The sequence below is a fragment of the Pygocentrus nattereri genome, chromosome 8 (assembly GCF_015220715.1).
Source record: "Pygocentrus nattereri isolate fPygNat1 chromosome 8, fPygNat1.pri, whole genome shotgun sequence".
Classification (NCBI taxonomy): domain Eukaryota; kingdom Metazoa; phylum Chordata; class Actinopteri; order Characiformes; family Serrasalmidae; genus Pygocentrus; species Pygocentrus nattereri.
The window spans coordinates 4021792-4040000 of record NC_051218.1 but is presented as its reverse complement, the minus strand read 5'-3'; the positions used below and the strand labels follow the sequence as shown (position 1 = coordinate 4040000).

The window sequence follows — 18209 nt, the reverse complement described above, 5'->3', positions numbered from 1 at the left end:
TGGTTCTTTGAGTGTTCATAGTCTATAGAAGAGCCATTGTTTGTGCCAAAGAACCCTTGAAGAACCGTCTTTTTAAGAGGGAGTGTGTGTGGAGATGATCTGAACGTGAAGGGAGTGAACCGAGTGCAGCGCGTCTCTGTGTTGCTGTTGTTGTTGAGTTTTAATGTGATGTGTTCAGACTGGCTGATCTTTCCTGCTGAAGCAGCTGTCGTGCCGGGCCGGTGCTGTCGGCCTCGTCTTTCACCGCCAGTGTAAAAGCTCACCGCCCTCCCCGAACGCGTGGAGACTGACCTGCTGGCTCAGCCCGGTGGGGTGTGTCACAGGGCCAGAGTGTTAGTGCAGCGGGTCAGCGGCCAGCACGGCTGGCGTTTGGGTGCGTCTGGACGTCCGTCTGTCTGCGGGTGACGTAGCCTGCAGGGCGTGTGTGTGTGTGTGTGTGTGTGTGAAGGGCACAGCGAGCCCAGTCTGGAACAGAGGGGATTAAATGTGTGAATGGCTCTCTCTGCAGCACTTCCCCTCCAGTCCCTGTGCTGATGCCATGCTGGTGCCCTCTGCTGCTCATCTGGACACTGTTTGTGTTGGGCTCTTCGGCTGAGAGGTTTATTCAGGGCCAGCAGGTCTGTGACGGGGCAGGTGGTAGCAAAGCAAACAGTGCGTTTGTTCAGGTGTGTATGTGTCGGTCTGGTTTGCACTGGAAAGTGGTTTTAAAATAGGGATGCACTGATATATTGTGAGTTGTTATCCAGTATTTTTGTGTACATATCTGTCGAAGACGATACATACGTATTTATGAAACTGGGGCTATGTTCCAGTTGGATTAGCATTAGAGAGAAATATTACTTTTGTTTGTAGAGGGTTACAAATACAGTACAATGAATCAAAGGCAGACTCGTCTGAACTACAATGTCATCAAATATCAGGTTAAAATGTCAGTCAGATCTGGCCAATGTGGACATTTTTGAAACAGTTATCTGCAAATATGATTCATATATATATATATATATATATGTACAGATACTCACCGGCCACTTTATTAGTGCTAGTAAAAGGTTGGACCCCCTTTTGCCTTCAGGACTGTCTTAATTCTTTGTGACTTTCAACAAGGTGTTGGAAACGTTCCTCAGAGATTCTGGTTGGTTATTTGAGTTCCTGTTGCCTTTCTATCATCTGGAACCAGTCTGCCCGTTCTCCTCTGACCTCTCACACCAACAAGGCATTTTCGTCCACACAACTGACCGCTCACTGGATATTTCCTCTTTTTCGGACCGTTCTCTGTAAACCCTAGAGATGGTTGTGCGTGAAAATCCCAGCAGATCAGCAGTTTCTGAAATACTCAGACCAGCCCGTCTGGCACCAACAACCACGCCACGTTCAAAGTCCCTTAAATCCCATTTCTTCCCCGTTCTGATGCTCGGTCTGCACTTCAGCAAGTTGTCTTGACCACCTCTACGAGTTGCGGCCGTGTGATATATATATAGAAATATATAGAGTTAGAAAATGGATGGATGGATGGATGGATATATATATATATATATATATAGTTCCATCCCTATTTATATACATATAAAAATACCTCTCACAAGGAAAAAGTCGAGGAAAACAGAAGTTCCACATAGCTAAACTCTGGCTACCACCCGCCAGACACCTCGGCATCTTACCACTATTAATTAAAATTGCGAATGTTTAAAAGGCGACGTTTTGTTTATTCACTGTTTCTCATAAATGACAGAGATAATAAAAGACTGAATGTTCCTCGTTCCTGTAACAAATCTGTCCTGAAACAGTAGTTTTTAAAGAAGATGTATTGATATCAGTAGCCAGAAGAAATCGTGCCATCTCTACTTTGAAGTGAAACACGCAGCTGATTAATGTTGTAGAAGTGCTGAGAAAAGCAAAGCTATGCTCAGAAGAGCATATTGTGATGTGATTATATTGAAATAATGTCATATTGCCCATATTTACTCATCGTTGGAAGTCACATTTCTGTTCCTCACTGGTGCGAGACGTCTAAAAAGAGTGAAAGGACACTTGTTTAATCTGCTGTACGTGCCTAGTTCTCAACTCATACTGTAAATTGGGGAATAAATATATCATACAATGCTCTCATACACTGTAAAGAATACATAAATCATTGTTGGGTATAAATCAACCTGGGTAAGCACCCTACACTATACCAATAAGAGTCCTTGGGCAAGACTCCTAACACCACCTTCACCTACTTGTGTAAAATGATCAAATTGTAAGTCGCTCTGGATAAGAGTGTCAGCCAAATGCCGTAAATGTAAAACATAAATGGAGGAAAACATGACTTTTCATCTCTTAAAATGCCAGACTATTGTGTAACTACTGCTGGTGTAGTTTCTTGTTTATGCATAAATTTGAGGCTTTTATAAAGAGTTTGGAATTGTGAACCTAAACAAAGAGCTCTGGTCTGGTGGGTTGAGGGGTTTATTCAGGTCCCAGGACAGTGTGGCGCTGCAGGTTAGAGCGAACACTAAGTAAACAGTGCTTTTGTGAGTGCAGATATAGATCAGTGATGATGCCACCCGTATTCTGAATAGGGAATATAACCCGCTGCCATCTGGCTGCCGCTTCCTCTTGCCAAATTTTGATCAGTGCACTTATAAATACTGGATAAATGATGCGCCAAGACTTTCCGATCCTGTAACAAACCTGCCCTGAAACAGCACCCACTGTTGTTTTTCCTGAGGGGTTACTAGAGCGATTGGGTAATCCTGCTTTTGAATGCTCATCTTAAGTGGTGTGTTTCTATTAAAAAAATTCTGATTTTTAAAGTTTAGTAGTTTTTTAAAGATGTATCGATATCAGTAGCCATATCAGAAAAGAAGAAATCGTGCCATCTCTACTTTTAAGTAAAACACGTGGCTGATTAGTGTCACGATTGGTCCCTCCCAGTCCTCCATGTGCTTGTGTTTACCTTTCGGTCTTGTCCATGTGCTTCCTTGTTTTGATTCTTCCCGGTCCTGCCCCCTTGTTTCTAGACTCCGCCCTTGATCGTTTTCACCTGTGTCTTGTTCACCCTCTTGTTAACCACCTGTGTCTTGTTTACCTGTTCCTGTGTTTAAGCCCTGTGTTTTTCCCTGTTAGTTTGCTGGTCTTTGTATTGTATTGTTTGTTGTCGTATCTTCTGGCCTCCGTTATTTTTACTAGTCTCTGTTTTTGTGTTCAGTCTGTGTTCCTTTTTGTTATGTCTGGCCGTGTTGGCTCTGTTACCCTGGACTGTTTAGACCCTGGTTATGGATTTGCACCTAATAAATCTCGCTTCTCATCGCATATGCGTCCGCCTCATCATCGCTCCCCAGCATTACTAAAGGACACTAAAGGACTAAAGGACACTTGTTTAAGCCACTATACGTGCATATTTCTCAACTTGTACTGTAATTTATGAACCTAAATGTAAGATAACCTGTATGTTTTGGTGCTTAGTGCTAATTATTACTACCAAATAACAGACTTAACATCTTACATTTAGGAGATATTCATTGTTTATGTAACAAACGCACGTTTCACAGTGAAATATTAGTGTGGCTGCCGAAGCCGAAGCTCCTCAAAGATGTCCACCTTTTTAACTGACCAATCACAGGCTTTGTTGCCTAGCGTCTTCATCCGCAGAGTTTGCCCAGCTGTCGTGCTGTCGAACGAAGCCTCCACGCGACAATCTTCTCCGCAATTATGTCACATTGTTCGCTGAAACCAGGCGAACATCATCTCCGCAAGACGTCTGCTGCCTTTGTGTTTCTAGCATTTATGAGTTCACTCAGGGTCAGAAATTAGTCAGAAGGGCCAAGCAACCCAAAACTTTACGAAATGCCTTGTGGTCATTTCATGATTTTTAAAACTCTTTTTTGTGTAATGATATGCAATAATAATGCAAGTAATAATAATAATAATAATAATAATGCAAAATCTTGCACTTTATAAGTACTTTTTGGTACTAAATTACTAAATTAACACTGCGAGTCTCATTTAACACTAATCCAGTTGTGCCAAATCTCAGACAGCTCCCTGCTCCCTACATAGTGCACTACGTAGGAGTTTAAATACTGGATCCTGCATCCCAACAGAGCAAAATACACCTAAGAAACAGTCATTTGGGACTCAGACACGTCCACACTGGATACACGATGCACTGTTTGGCTCTAGAGGCTAGAATTTCTAAACTTTCATAGCTAGAACACTATTTAGGGAGTACAGAGCCGTTTGGGATGACGTGACCTCTGACTGACATTCAGGTGACATTGTTAGGCTTTTACACTGCAGTTTTGCAGTGAATCATAACATAAACTGTCAGTGCTTTAATTCAAGCCTGTGATATTAATGATGGAGCTGTTTATGCTGTTGGCTCTTTTAGCCTGTTAGCCAGCTGACCAGCCTGGTTCTAGTTAAGAACAGAAGTTGCTCTTCAGTTTAAACAAAAACCGGGTTCTTACTTCATCGGTGCACTCGGTGGTCCATGCGAGCAGCATGAGAGTCAGACATGATTCCATTAACAGCAGTAGGGTTTTTTGGCGCTGTGAGGCAGTAATGCAGAGTTCAGTCACTCAGAGTCGGTCATAGCTGTTACAGTGTCTTCGAACGCGGCTCAGCCAGTCACATTTTAGGACCAGAACTATCCGTTCCGTAGTAAAACTTTGCAGGCCCATGGCTTGGTAAGGCGTTAAAGGGCTTATATTATGGAACACTACTTGTCTTACTTATTTTAATAAAACTACTTTGTATAAAAGTTTGTAACCATAGCGTTCACTCCCCAAAATGTGAAAAACAGCACATTTTAAAATCGTTTTGTGATGTCATATACTCGCCTATTCACCCTACAGTGGTTAAGCTCTGCCTATTCACGTTATAAGGAGTGCTTTTTGTGTGATGTACAATACAGAGCAGCCAATCAGGAGTTTAATTCCAAGGGATAAAGAGAGGTTTGGAAAATGATCAAAAATTCAGCATGTAAAAGCTGCACGAAGAAAAAAATTCTAAATACGAGAGAAATGTGGGACGTGGGCCCTTTAATTTTTTTTTTTTATTATTGATAAGATGCCCATGATGCAAGACTAATTCCTGTAAAAGGCATTTTCCTGTAACTACAGCTGTGACTGTAATCTCACCGCTGATATGCTCCTAAAAGAGTGAGCATGAAATTAAAACGAGCTTTTCGCCTCGCTTCTTCATCTCAAGCACCTCAGCATCTTCTTCTCTGGAGACTGTAGGCATTGTGTTTCTGTCTGGTTTCCTATTCTGTGTGCTCCTGTCGTCTGTCGCTATGGTCAGTGCGTACGTTCGGATGAACGCTGCGGCGCTCAGAACAGAATTGAATGCTCATGGTGGCGTGTGAGTATGAGGGCGATGCACTGAGGCTGAATTAAAAAGCTTTTATTTGAGTCAATAAGCCAAAAGCTCTCGCAGCAAGTGCGTGTTCAGCCCAAGCTGTGAGGACAGGCCCTGGTGTTACGGAGCAGAGCGTTGCATTTGTAGCTGTTGGGGGGGAAATTGTCCGTTTACGGTGGAGCAGCTTTGATTTAGGACTGGAGTAATGGAAGCTTATACCCCGCATTAGGGTTATAACGGTATAACGGTATTTCCACATCTGCATGGACAAATAAACACATATCTTTTGTTCTATTTTAAAGGGGTCACTGATTGGCGGTGTGGACCTCACTGATAGAAAGAGGGGAAAATCAAAGGCCTCAGAAAAACTAGGCATGAAAGTGGCAGCTAAGGCCTTATTCACACATGCAATCTGATTTGTGATTTGGCAAAATGTTTTAAGCCTGGCAGCCGGACCAGGAAATCTGTCTACAGCACGGAATGTTTAACTAGTATTTCGTCATGAATTAAAATGTAAAAAGTAGCGTTTTTAAGTTTTTGTATGGTTTTCTATTCACGCGCAGCCTGTGTGAAAGTGTAGACCACTCAACATGGACATCGAAATGAAGACTCTCCGAGTCACTGGGCTCCCATATCTTTCCAAGTCATAGCCGCAACTTACTTATCTCATTCCCACTCCTTACTAAGTTGTGTCCATGCATTAGCATCTCATTCTTAAACGTTTATAAGGTGTGGAGACTCGTTATTTTACTCTATGTGGGATCTGGGCTCTGTAAAATCAGTCTGAATGTGATGTGGTTGTTATGTACTTTATTGTTCCTACAAGTGAAATGTGCCATTTTGCTGCCTAACTATTCCCAGTCTGGGAGCAGCACAGCAGCTCCACCTGGGGCAGTGGGACTGGGGCAGTGGGACAGGGGGTTAAGTGCTTTACCCAAGGGCACAACCAGGTATTCCCAGTCAGTGCTGGGTTGCTGGCTCACCTCTCCTCTTGTTTCAGCTGATTTGATTGGCAGTGCAGTCTGATTACTGGCTAACGAACTTCTCTCTGATTCGCTGGTCTTCTCTCCATCTCTCACTCAGGCTTCAAGTGTCCTGTTTGCTCCAAGTCAGTGGCGTCCAATGAAATGGAGGTTCACTTCATAATGTGTCTGAGTAAGCCCCGCCTCTCATACAACGGTAAGCCCCGCCTCTTTATTACACCCCAAATTCCAAAAACATCCTGCTCTCTTCCTGAATGCTCCCTCTGTCCTCTCATCCGACGTCTCTTCTCTGACTCTGGCCGTGTCTGTGGACTCCTTGGCCGTTTTTCTGTCTCTGTCTTTTGTCTCTTTCCCTCTTTCTTTCAACTTTCAGTTAAACCGGATGAGCTTTATGAAAGCATAGCGCACTCTGCCTCAATGCCGTGACATATTTGTGAGTGAAATACGGTATCGCAGCATCACCTTGAGGTTTTTGGGTGCATAAAAGGTACCGTGGTCAAACATTCAGTATGGTAAGAGCAATATATATATATATATATACACACACACACACACACACACACACACTCACTGGCCGCCTGTTCAATTGCTTGTTAACACAAATAACTAATCAGCCAATCACATGGCTGCAACTCAATGCAGCTCCAGCTCCACCTTCAGGCATATTTTTGTTTTGTTCCAACTCCCTGCACACCTGAGCCAGGTGAGAGCATTCTGTATCTCATGAACCCCAAATGCACAGAACATACTGTAAAAATATCCATGTCCAATATCAACATCAGATAGTAATTCCAGAATTCACTGCATCCCACTTTACTGCCATTACTGGTGGTGTTGTATTCGGCTATAGTGTATGATATGCTGCTGTACCTGCCGCTGAGAAATACGGCTACAAATCTCATCACTAAATATTTCTCCATATCATTCGTCATAAACGATATGCGCTTTAGGGTCGTCACGAAACATATTAATATGCTTTGATCCCGATATCACTGCGCTGTGTTCGGCTGGCAGGCTCAGGGTCGATGTTTGATTGACAGCTACCTGATTGACTGACAGCTGGAGGAGTGAGATAAAGGTGACCTGCAGAGGGACACACACACACGAACACTCGGATTCCAGAGCCTGCCATGAACTCACGTACAGAGAGAGAGAGATAGAGAAGGAGAAGATTGACAGACAGAGAGAGAGGTGGAGACAGACAGCAGAGATGGAGAACCACAGAGAGAGAGACATAACCACAGAGAGAGACAGCAGAGACAGAGACCCGAGGAGGGGGGCATAGAAAGGGTGGGGGGGCGAGGCAGAGAGAGAGGGGCAGGCAAAAAACTTGACAGACACATAAACATAGAGAGAGAGAGAAAGAGAGAAAGAGGCAGAGAGAGAGAGAGAGGGAGGCAGGCAATAAGAGTGACAGACGTAAAAATAGAGAAAGACCGTCAGAGAGTGGGAGTGAAAGGTAGCGAGAGGGAATGAGGCAAAGAGAGAAAAACAAGGAGAGAGAAACAGGGATAGAGAGATGGGCACAGAGGAAAAAGAGAGGGAGAGAAACAGGCAGAGAGAGAGCAAGACAGACGGAGAGAGAGAGAGAGAGAGAGAGAGAGAGAGACAAGAAGACAGGCAAAGAGAGAGAGAGAGACAGGCCAAAAGAGAGAGAGAGCGAGACAGGCCAAGAGAGAGCTAGACAGGCCGAGAGAGAGAGAGAGAGAGAGAGAGAGAGAGACAGGCCGAGAGAGAGAGTGATCGAGAACAAGATAGGAGAGAGACAGAAAGAGAGAGAGAGGCAGAGAGCGAAAGAGCAAGACAGGCCGAGAGAGAGCTAGACAGGCAGAGAGACAGAGAGAGAAAGAGAGCACGAGACAGGCTGAGACAGAGAGAGAGAGAGAGCGAGACAGGCCAAGAGAGAGAGAGGGAGACAAGCCAAGAGAGAGCTAGACAGGCAGAGAGAGAGAGAGAGAGAAAGAGCATGAGACAGGCTGAGAGAGAGAGAGAGACAGGCCAAGAGAGAGCTAGACAGGCAGAGAGAGAGTGAGACAGGCTGAGAGAGAGAGAGAGAGAGGCCAAGAGAGAGGTAGACAGGCAGAGAGAGAGTGAGACAGGCTGAGAGAGAGAGACAAGCCAAGAGAGTGATCGAGAACAAGAGGAGAGAGAGAAAGAGGCAGAGAGAGAAAGAGCAAGACAGGCAGAGAGAGAGAGCTAGAGAGACAGGTCGATAGAGAGAGAGAGAGAGAGAGGCCAAGAGAGAGGTAGACAGGCAGAGAGAGAGTGAGACAGGCAGAGAGAGAAAGAGAGAGCGAGAGAGAGAGAGAGAGAGAGAGAGAGAGAGAGTGAGACAGGCCAAAAGAGAGAGAGAGAGCAAGACGGAGAGAGAGAGAGAGAGCGAGACAGGCAGAGAGAGAGAGAGAGAACGAGACAGGCCGAGAGAGAAACAGGCCAAGAGAGAGTGAGACAGGCTGGGAGAAAAAGAGAGAGAGAAAGAGATCGAGATAGAAAGACAGGCAGAGAAAGAGAGAGCAAGAGAGAGAGAGAGAGACAGGCCGAGAGAGACAGACCAAAAGAGAGAGAGGAAGACAGAGCGAGACAGGCCGAGAGAAGAGGGGATGAAGGAGATCGCGGGTGAGAGCTCGAGCAGGTTTCCTGAAGGAGGTGAAGCTGGGTGAGCAGTTTTTCCCCACAATGTTCAGCATTCAAGTCTCTGACTCGTTCTCCTGTGGTTTAAATCTGCACTACTGACTCAGATCCACAGAGCCTTCACGTCTGTCTCACGTCTGTCTGTCTCTCAGCGACTGAAACACACACACACACACACACACACACACACACACACACACAGCAGCTCTGCTTGTCCTCGTACAGCACTGTGCCTGGAATTTACATGCCTCACTGACAGTTAATTGAAATATAATATATATGGGACAGTTTATTACATAGGTTCTTACATATGTGTTATACATATGTGATCTTATCTCATATAGGTACTTATATATGTGTGTGTGTGTGTGTGTGTGTGTGTGTGTGTGTGTTTTACAAATTGATACATACTGGTACTACATAAATACATATAGGAATATTTTTACATATAGGTATACATATGTGTAATACATGTGAGGCATTTATTATTATATGTAGACACTCTTGTGCTCCCTGTGAGGAAGTGCTTTTTTGGTTGGTTTGTTTGTTTATTCAAAGTGCAGCCTTGACCTGAAAAACAAAACGAGTCAAAGGGTTTCACTCAGCTCACTTAAGCACAGCCGAGTTTGGGTACAGTAATAGACAGGTCAGTGGAAAACCTTTGTTTTGTGTGTGTGTGTGTGTGTGTGTGTGTGTGTGTGTGTGTGTGTGTGTGAGACACCGCAGGCTGTATTGATCATGTTGAGGGAACGAAGCAGGTCTAAACATGCGCTGGTGCTTCAGAACAGGCAGAAACAGAGCCGTCCTCAGAGGACATCTCACAGAGCATCATCACACCCAGACACAAACAAAGATAACCTGCCCTACATCTTCACATTAATGGGGGAAATTCACGTTAACTTCCACCTAAAAAGATACAAATGAAAATGGGAATTAAATGTAAATGAATATTCTATTCTATTCTGTAAATATATGTACATGTATAAACACAGTACTTACACAGACACACCCACTGGCCACCTTTGTAGAAACACCTACTTTAAAACACTTCCAGTCAGTGCCTGTGTTTACACTTAGTGTAGACGTTACCATGACAACCAGCATCATGCGAGTCCATTCAGAGTGAGATGAGCAGCAGTGAGGAGTGCTTGTGTTTTTAATTGCTTGAAAATGACGTCAGACTCAGGAAAACGTCCTTCACTCGTCCTTATTAAAGAAGGCCGAGAGGAAGACGTCGTGCTCTGAGACACATAAGCTGGACGTCCGTCCCACCGCCGTCTTTTAAAGATCAGAGCATGAACTTCGCCTCCTCTGCAGACCAGTTTCTTCTCCGCCGTGTTAAACGGCACAAACTCTCACTATGACGAGACGCACATGCAGAACGGAGTTACACGTTCCGATAGGGAATGTAATCGGATACAGGCGGATATTATTCTTCTACAGGATTAACCACCTTGTTCCGTCGGATAGAAACTGTATTTTGAATGACCTCAATCGGACTAGACTATTCCAGCTGAGGTGTTTACACGGACGCATTCTATTCCGATTCAGCTATTACGGATTGTTAGGCTACAGGTAAACATGGCTAGGGTCACTCTGTCAGTGCGGTTCACCTCTATGTTTATATGTTTAGTTTAAGTGTAAAGATTAGGGTTAGTCCAGCATCTGCCTGCTTTCCACAGCGCTAAAATGAAATGAACTTAACAGCAAAATCACTTTCTGTGCCCTACACTGCACCCCCCCCTCCTCCTCCCTCCTCCCTTCTCCCTGACCAGAGGCTAAATTTAACTCCAGGTATTAAAATATCATGCAGAGTCGTGTCTGAAAAAAGACACAGCGCACCGGTCAGCTCGCATGGGCTTTTCACAGCATGTGCGCAGTAAGTCCAGTTCAAGTTTGTACGCTCTGAAATAGAGCTGCCACCAGTCTTTATGCCTCGTGTTTATTTTGGTTAACCTGGCAGCTCTTTCTCCCGCGTGATCGACGGCGGCGCTGCTCTAACACAGGTGCTTCAGTTTCAGCGGTTGTGTTTTACTGATGTGCTGCAGTGAAACACCAGCTTCACATTAGTTATTCTGCATTGAGCCACTGTTACTTTACTTACTTTTGTAGATGAAAGCATCTGAAAAGCTCTGTTTGTGGTCTAACGCTACTCGCTGCTCGCCGCCGGTGGGCCTTGCTGTGTCCTTATGGAAATAAAGGAACATACGTGGAGCAGTAAACATCTAAGCCTACGTTCACATCCCCAGGTTGAAGGTGCACCGATCTGATTTTTCACCCTAATGTGACTCAGATATGATGCTTTCAGAGCCGTGTGAACACAAATCTGATCTTTTGTAAACAGCAAGAAAATGAAATGTAAATATCAAGTGACATAAATCGGAGCAGCACTCGGCTCTCAAGTGTTCCTTAAGTCAGGAGACAAGCTGGTAGAACAACTGTCCATGGTACCTGCAGCGAACAGTGTCTCCCTCGGTTCTTCACACAGTTCAGCCTCTGTTTCTTCATGCGTTGGTGACGTTTCATTGTGAGTGGTTCTTTTTAGATGAATCAAACACTCGACGGACTCTCAGTATCATATCAGAAATATATGAGCGTTAGGATTAAGTTTTGGGTTGAGGTTAAGGTTAGGATTAGGCCCAGAGTGAGGGTTTAGATTAGGTTTTGGGTTGAGGTTAAGGTTAGGATTAGGCCCAGAGTGAGGGTTAGTATTAGGTTTTGGGTATAGGTTTAAGGTTAGGGATAGGATTGGGCCAAGAGTAAGGGTTAGGATTAGGTTTTGATTTTGGGTTGAGGTTAAGGTTAGGTTTTGGCTTGAGGTTAAGGTTAGGGTTAGGATTAGGCCCAGAGTGAGGGTTAGTATCAGGTTTTAGATTGAAGTTAAGATTAGGGTTAGGATTAGGCGCAGAGTGAGGGTTAGTATTAGGTTTTAGGTTGAGGTTAAGATTAGGGTTAGGATTAGGATTAGGGCTGAAGTTAAGGTTAGGGTGAGGGTCAGGTTTTTGGGTTAAGGTTGAGGTTAAGATTAGGGTTAGGATTAGGGCTGAAGTTAAGGTTAGGGTGAGGGCCAGGTTTTGGGTTAAGGTTAAGGTTAGGGGTAGGATTAGGGCTAGGGTTAGAATTGGGATTAGGTTTTGGGTTAAGGTTAAGATTAGGGTTAGAATTAGGGCCAGGATGAGGGTTAGGTGGCGTGGTGGGTAGCGCTGTTGCCTCACAGCAAGAAGGGCCTGGGTTCAGTTCCCGGCCGGGCTACCAGGGTCCTCTCTGTGTGGAGTTTGCATGTTCTCCCTGTGTCTGCGTGGGTTTCCTGCCACAGTCCAAAGACATGCAGTCAGGCCAAAAGGACGTGCTACATGACCCCTACGTGTCTGTCTGCCCTGTGATGGACTGGAGGCCTGTCCAGGGTGTACCCTGCCTTCTGCCCAAGTTACAGCTGGGATAGGCTCCAGCGCCGCCTGCGACCCTGAAGAATAAGCGGTTTAGATGATGTATGTATGTACATATGTATGTATATATGTACGTATGTATGTATGTATTAAAGGCACAGCAGCAACAACAACCTGTTGAATTTCACGTTCATTGAGCTTAATAAATGATTAAGCAAGACAACGTGATAAGTCATCTGAATGGAAGGCGGCTTTTTTCCACTGTAAATAGGGGCTGTAAAAATTAATTGTGGCTGTTTTCGGTACATAAACATTAGAAGTGGACCTCAAGGGAAAGTAAATGAAATAGAGGAGATAAATAAGATAAAGACCCTTTCAGAAATGACTGTTTCCTCTCAGCCTGGCTGAATTCAGCCCTGCTGTTTATTACTGTGTAGGGTTTAATAGAGTCAGCAGTGCTGAAGCATAACAAGGGCCATGGACTCGTATCCAGGGGAAGAAGCTCACACTGTAACTGAGTCAGAGGGGGATAACGCACACACACACACACACACACACACACACACACCTGTTCTCCTAACCCAGAACACACTGCTAAGTTGTTGAAGTCACAGTCTCCTAAGAGGATAACAGGCTCAGCTATTTGTGTGTGTGTGTGTGTGTGTGTGTGTGTGTGTTGGGGGGGGGCTGTTGGGGGTGGATTACTGAATCAGGGGTGGCGCGAGGGGAGGAGGCAGTTCCAGGTGGTCTTTGACCGTCAGGGGCCCTGGCAGGCCTTGGACCACTAGACTCAAAGTGGATCAAATACTCAGGACAAGCCACTACAGAAGTAAACATTCAGTTCAGTTCAAATTTATTTGTAGAGCACTTTTCACAAACGCCGTTGTCCCTGTTTTCTAAGTTTTTTTGTCTCCCCCTCGATATCAGAGTCCACATCCTCTTTTAAGAAGCGCCTAAAGACTCACTTTGATTCTCTAGCTTTTCTGAGTTGTGATCAGAGATAAAGTGTTTAACTGTGTGTTTTTTTACTTTATATTATTTAACTTATTGATTTGATTATTTATTGTGAAGCACTTTGTAGCTTTGTCTTAGAAAAGTGCTATATAGATAAGGTTTACTTACTTTACTACAAAGCGGTAGACGTTAGATGAGGAAATTGTCCTTAAATATGTACAAATGACTAAATAACAAATAAATAAATGAAATAAAGTTCTTTTTTTTCTCAGTTTTATATGGCTGTCAACTGGAATTTCGCCATCAAAATAGGATATTTTGGACAGGTTGTGATCGTGACTTGAAAGAAAAAGAGATTCAAACTATTATATACTTGCTTTTATAAAAACTCGCCTTAGTTTTATTAAAACTTATTTCTAGACATTTTTTACCTTCAAAGTAAACATCAGGTTGACCAATCAGAGCTTTGTTGGCTATAAATGGCTATAAAAAAGCAGAGTTTCAGTAAATGAATGGAGAATCAAAGCTGAAAGGCTGAGAATGACTGTGACTGCAACATGCAGTAGCTGTTTACATGTGGTCTTTCTGTAAAACAGACTGTAGGCAGTGTGTGAACCTTCTAGTCTCAGTCTTCTAGTTTAACCCTTGTGTGGTGTTGATGTGTTTGTTACTCGGTGGTCTGGTGGACCCACCACATTGTTTATTAAATCAATAAAGCCATAACAATACCACAAGTGTCCAGCGTAGCAGCTGTAGCCAGTCAGCAGCCTATTCATGTTGTCCACACACACACACACACACACACACACACACACACACACATATATATATATATATATATATATATATATATATATATACAAACACATACACACTAACTGCAGGACCATGTAGGAGTAAAACAGTGAAGGACACAAAACCTCCCCACTTGTATTCCCCGTGAGCTCAGCCCAACACCACGTGTGATATAAATGTGTTGGGGGTGTTCATTTACATTTACATTTATTACATTTGGTTGACGCTCTTATCCTGTGCAACTTACAGTTTGATCGTTTTACACAGGTGGGCGAAGGCCGTGTTAGGAGTCTTGCCCAAGGACTTTTATTGGTATAGTGTAGGGTGTTTACTCAGATGGGGATTGAACCGCAGTCTACAGCCTACAGCATTATTTTATATGATCTTCACAGAAAATGAGCAAAGGACAAGAATCTGAGGTTGAAATAATAATAAATCGCCTAATTCTTTCTTTTTGGTAAACATTGAAAATGCATCCCACAGACCTGAACACCACGCAAGGGTTAAAAAAAAAGATTCATTAATCATCGCTGCTACTTGAGGAGTCAATTTTCCTTCTTCCGTCTTGTTCTCGAGTTCCCAGAGCGTTAAAAAGCAAAACTGTCAGATTTAGTGTGAAGGGTCCGCCGCTGCATCTGTTTTTTTCTCTCTGAAAAAACATGCTTGGCGTAAATAGGGCTGACGTTTTTAGACTAATTTTGTCCATTTTCAAAACAAAAATAAACATATTTCTGGTGTTGCTCAAGTTTGAAATATGTAATCTCACTGTTCAGGTCTCGTTTTCCTTTTTTATGCTTTCCTGCTGGGGAGTTTGGGGGGCTCGTCTCTGTGCATGTTGCGTTTAAGGGGCAGGTGCGAGTAGCTGATATGAATGGCTGCTGGGGCGAGTTGGGGGTAGGCCTGCCGATTTTGGAGGGCAGCGGGACGTTGATGCTTCACTAATCTGATTTGCATGTGGAGCATATGTCTTCCATCTGACGTCCTTCCTTCCAGCCCTCTATTTGTACACATACACTCACTCCTCACTCCATCCTTCTCGGTCTTCTTTTCCAAGCTCATATCCTCCCTCCGTCCATACCTCCTTTAATCTGTCCATCTCCATACTCAAGTAAGGGTGGGTGATATGCCAAAATAATACTTTGATACCGAAAGAGGTCTTTCCAGTAAAGATCCATACACCGACTGGCCACTTCATTAAGTCCACATCCTTGTTTCTACACTCACTGTCCATTTAATCAGCTCCACCGACCACATAGTTTCACTTTGTAGTTCTACAGTTACAGACTGTAGTCCATCTGTTTCTCTGCATGCTTTTTTTACCCTGTTCTTCAGTGGTCAGGACCCCCATGGACCCCCACAGAGCAGATACTATTTGGGTGGTGGATCATGTTCAACACTGACGTGGTGGTGGTGGTGTGTTAGTGTGTGTTGTGCTGGTACGAGTGGATCAGACAGCAGTGCTGCAGGAGTTTTTAAACACTGTGTCCACTCACTGTCCACTCTATTAGACACTCCTACCTCGTCAGTCCACCTTGTAGATGTAAAGTCAGAGACGACAGCTCATCTGCTGCTGCACAGTTTGTGATGGATCATCCTCTAGTCCTTCACCAGTGGTCACAGAATGATCCACCACCCAAATAGTACCTGCACTGTGAGGGTCCATGGGGGTCCTGACCACTGAAGAACAGGGTAACAGAGTATCAGAGAAACAGATGGACTCCAGTCTGTAACTGTAGAACTACAGAGACCAGCTATACAGTAAGTGGACAATGAGTGTAGAAACAATGTTATGCCTGATCGCTGTATCTATAATATGATGTATGCTATAATATTACTACTACTACTAATAACCTTTATTCATCTAACAGATATGATCAAAGATATAATCATTATAGTGTGAACCAGCTGCCCCAGCAGAATCCTGCTGCTGCTGCTGTGCCACTCACTGCCGAGCTATTTGGTAAGCATGACAATGCAAAAGTGCTGACAGTATATGATATACTTGTACATATCGTGGCACCATTTTTCATACTGTCATAACAGCCAGCCACCCTTATTCAAGTCCAACCCATCTCTTCCTGTCCATCTTCTTCCCCTCTGACCTCCAGTGTCCCGCAGCTCTCTCTTTATGATGAACGAGAAAGCTGCAGCTCTGCTCTTCCACAGCCTCGAGGAGGTAACAGCGTCTGAGACAAAAGCAAAGCAGATGATATCGAAGTACCTTTTCTTCTTTATTAGGTTATAACAAAAAACCATGTGCTGTGGATTCGAGTGCAGCTGTGTTAGGGACGTTTTAAGAGGCTCTGCCGAATGTCAGTATGATATTAGGCACTGACAGACATTGGATTGTTATTGCTGTTTTCTTTATGTGCCTAAACATGTTGCACTAATGCCACGATGTCAGTGTTTCCTTCCATCCATCACTGCTATATATGTGCAAATATCCATCCATCCATCCATTTTCCAAGCCGCTTCTCCGTCAGGGTTGCGGGGGGGTGCTGGAGCCTATCCCAGCGGTCTTCGGGCGGAAGGCAGGATACACCCTGGACAGGTCGCCAGTCCATCGCAGGGCAATGTGCAAATATACATATTTGTATTTATATGTATTTATTTGTACATATATGTCTACTTTATCCTTTATACATGCATACAGTGCTTGTACACATTCCTACCCTTATAGTGGGCATGATGATCTACAGATAGTTAAATCATTAACAGACTTTCTGGTGATGTTGAGTTGATTATCAACAACATGGTTGGGGTTAGGTTTAGAAGGAAGTGTGGGTTTTGTCTTGAGGTTAAGATTAGGGTTAGATTTAGGGCAGGAGTCTCCACACGTAACATATGGCTCCAGAACCGCATGCAGTTCTTTTGCTGTCCTGTTGTGGCTCCACAGCTGAATTAGATTAGTAGGTAATAATAAAATAATCCTCCTTTACAGTAAAATAAAGCTCTGCTGATCGTTCAGCACAGTTTAACAGTAAATGGTCTTCAACTCTGGAGTTAATGTACTGCTAACTCACCCTTTAAGCCTGAAGATCAGTGCAGAGTGCTGGTCACTATAGCAACACAGACAACAGTCTTGTCTAGCTAGTAGCTAATGAAGCGGCAACGAGAAAAAAGTCGATAATGGACTTATTCACATTTATAATCACTCCAGCTGGTTTCCTGACATGTTTAATCTGTAAGGAGAAACTCAAACACTGAAGAGTTGCGAGGCTGAGTCAGCTTCTCATTCAGATTTTCCTGTTCCACCTTAATTGGTCAGCAGTCCTTTCTGGTGCCTCAGGCACCGTTTAAGGTGGGGCAGTAAAATTTGAGTGAGAAGTGACACCAGCCTCATAAAACATCTAACATCAACATTTTACAAGAAACTCTTTTGGGAATGCGTTCCACAAGGTTTAGGAGTGTGTTTATGGGAATTTTTGACCGTTCTTCCAGAAGCACATTTGTGAGGTCAGTCTCCGCTCTAATTCATCCTAAAGGTGTTCTATGGGGTTGAGGTCAGGACTCTGTGCAGGCCGGTCAAGTTCTTCCACACCAAACTGGCTCATCCATGTCTTTATGGACCTGCTTTGTGCACTGGTGCGCAGTCATGTTGGAACAGGAAGGGGCCGTCCCCAAACTGTTCCCACAAAGTTGGGAGCGTGAAATTGTCCAAAATCTCTTGGCGCTGAAGCTTTAAGAGTTCCTTTCACTGAAACTAAGGAGCCAAGCCCAACTCCTGAAAAACAACCACACACCATGATCCCCCCTCCACCAAACTTTACACTTGACACAATGCAGTCAGACAAGTACCGTCTCCTGGCAACTGCCAAACCCACACTCGTCCATCGGATTGCCAGATGGAGAAGTGTGATTGGTCACTCCAGAGAACACGTCTCCACTGCTCTAGAGTCCAGTGGCGGCGCTTTACTCCACTGCATTCCACGCTTTGCATTGCGTTTGGTGATGTGAGGCTTGGATGCAGCTGCTTGGCCATGGAAACCCATTCCATGAAGGTCTCTACGCTGTTCTTGAGCTGATCTGAAGGCCACATGAACTTTGGAGGTCTGTAGTGATGGACTCTGCAGAAAGTTGGTGACCTCTGGGCACTATGCCCCTCAGCATCCGCTGA

The 18209-nt window shown here is 44.2% G+C and overlaps 1 protein-coding gene across 1 annotated transcript in view; it reads left to right on the top strand.

Moving 5' to 3' along the window:
* The window catches only part of znrf1 (zinc and ring finger 1), a 71036-nt gene that overhangs the window by 41587 nt on the left and 11240 nt on the right, over positions 1 to 18209 (top strand). Inside the window, exon 2 of the mRNA XM_037540555.1 lies at positions 6427 to 6522. Coding sequence (XP_037396452.1) covers positions 6427 to 6522 — 96 coding nt within the window. The remainder of the gene's footprint in view (positions 1 to 6426; positions 6523 to 18209) is intronic.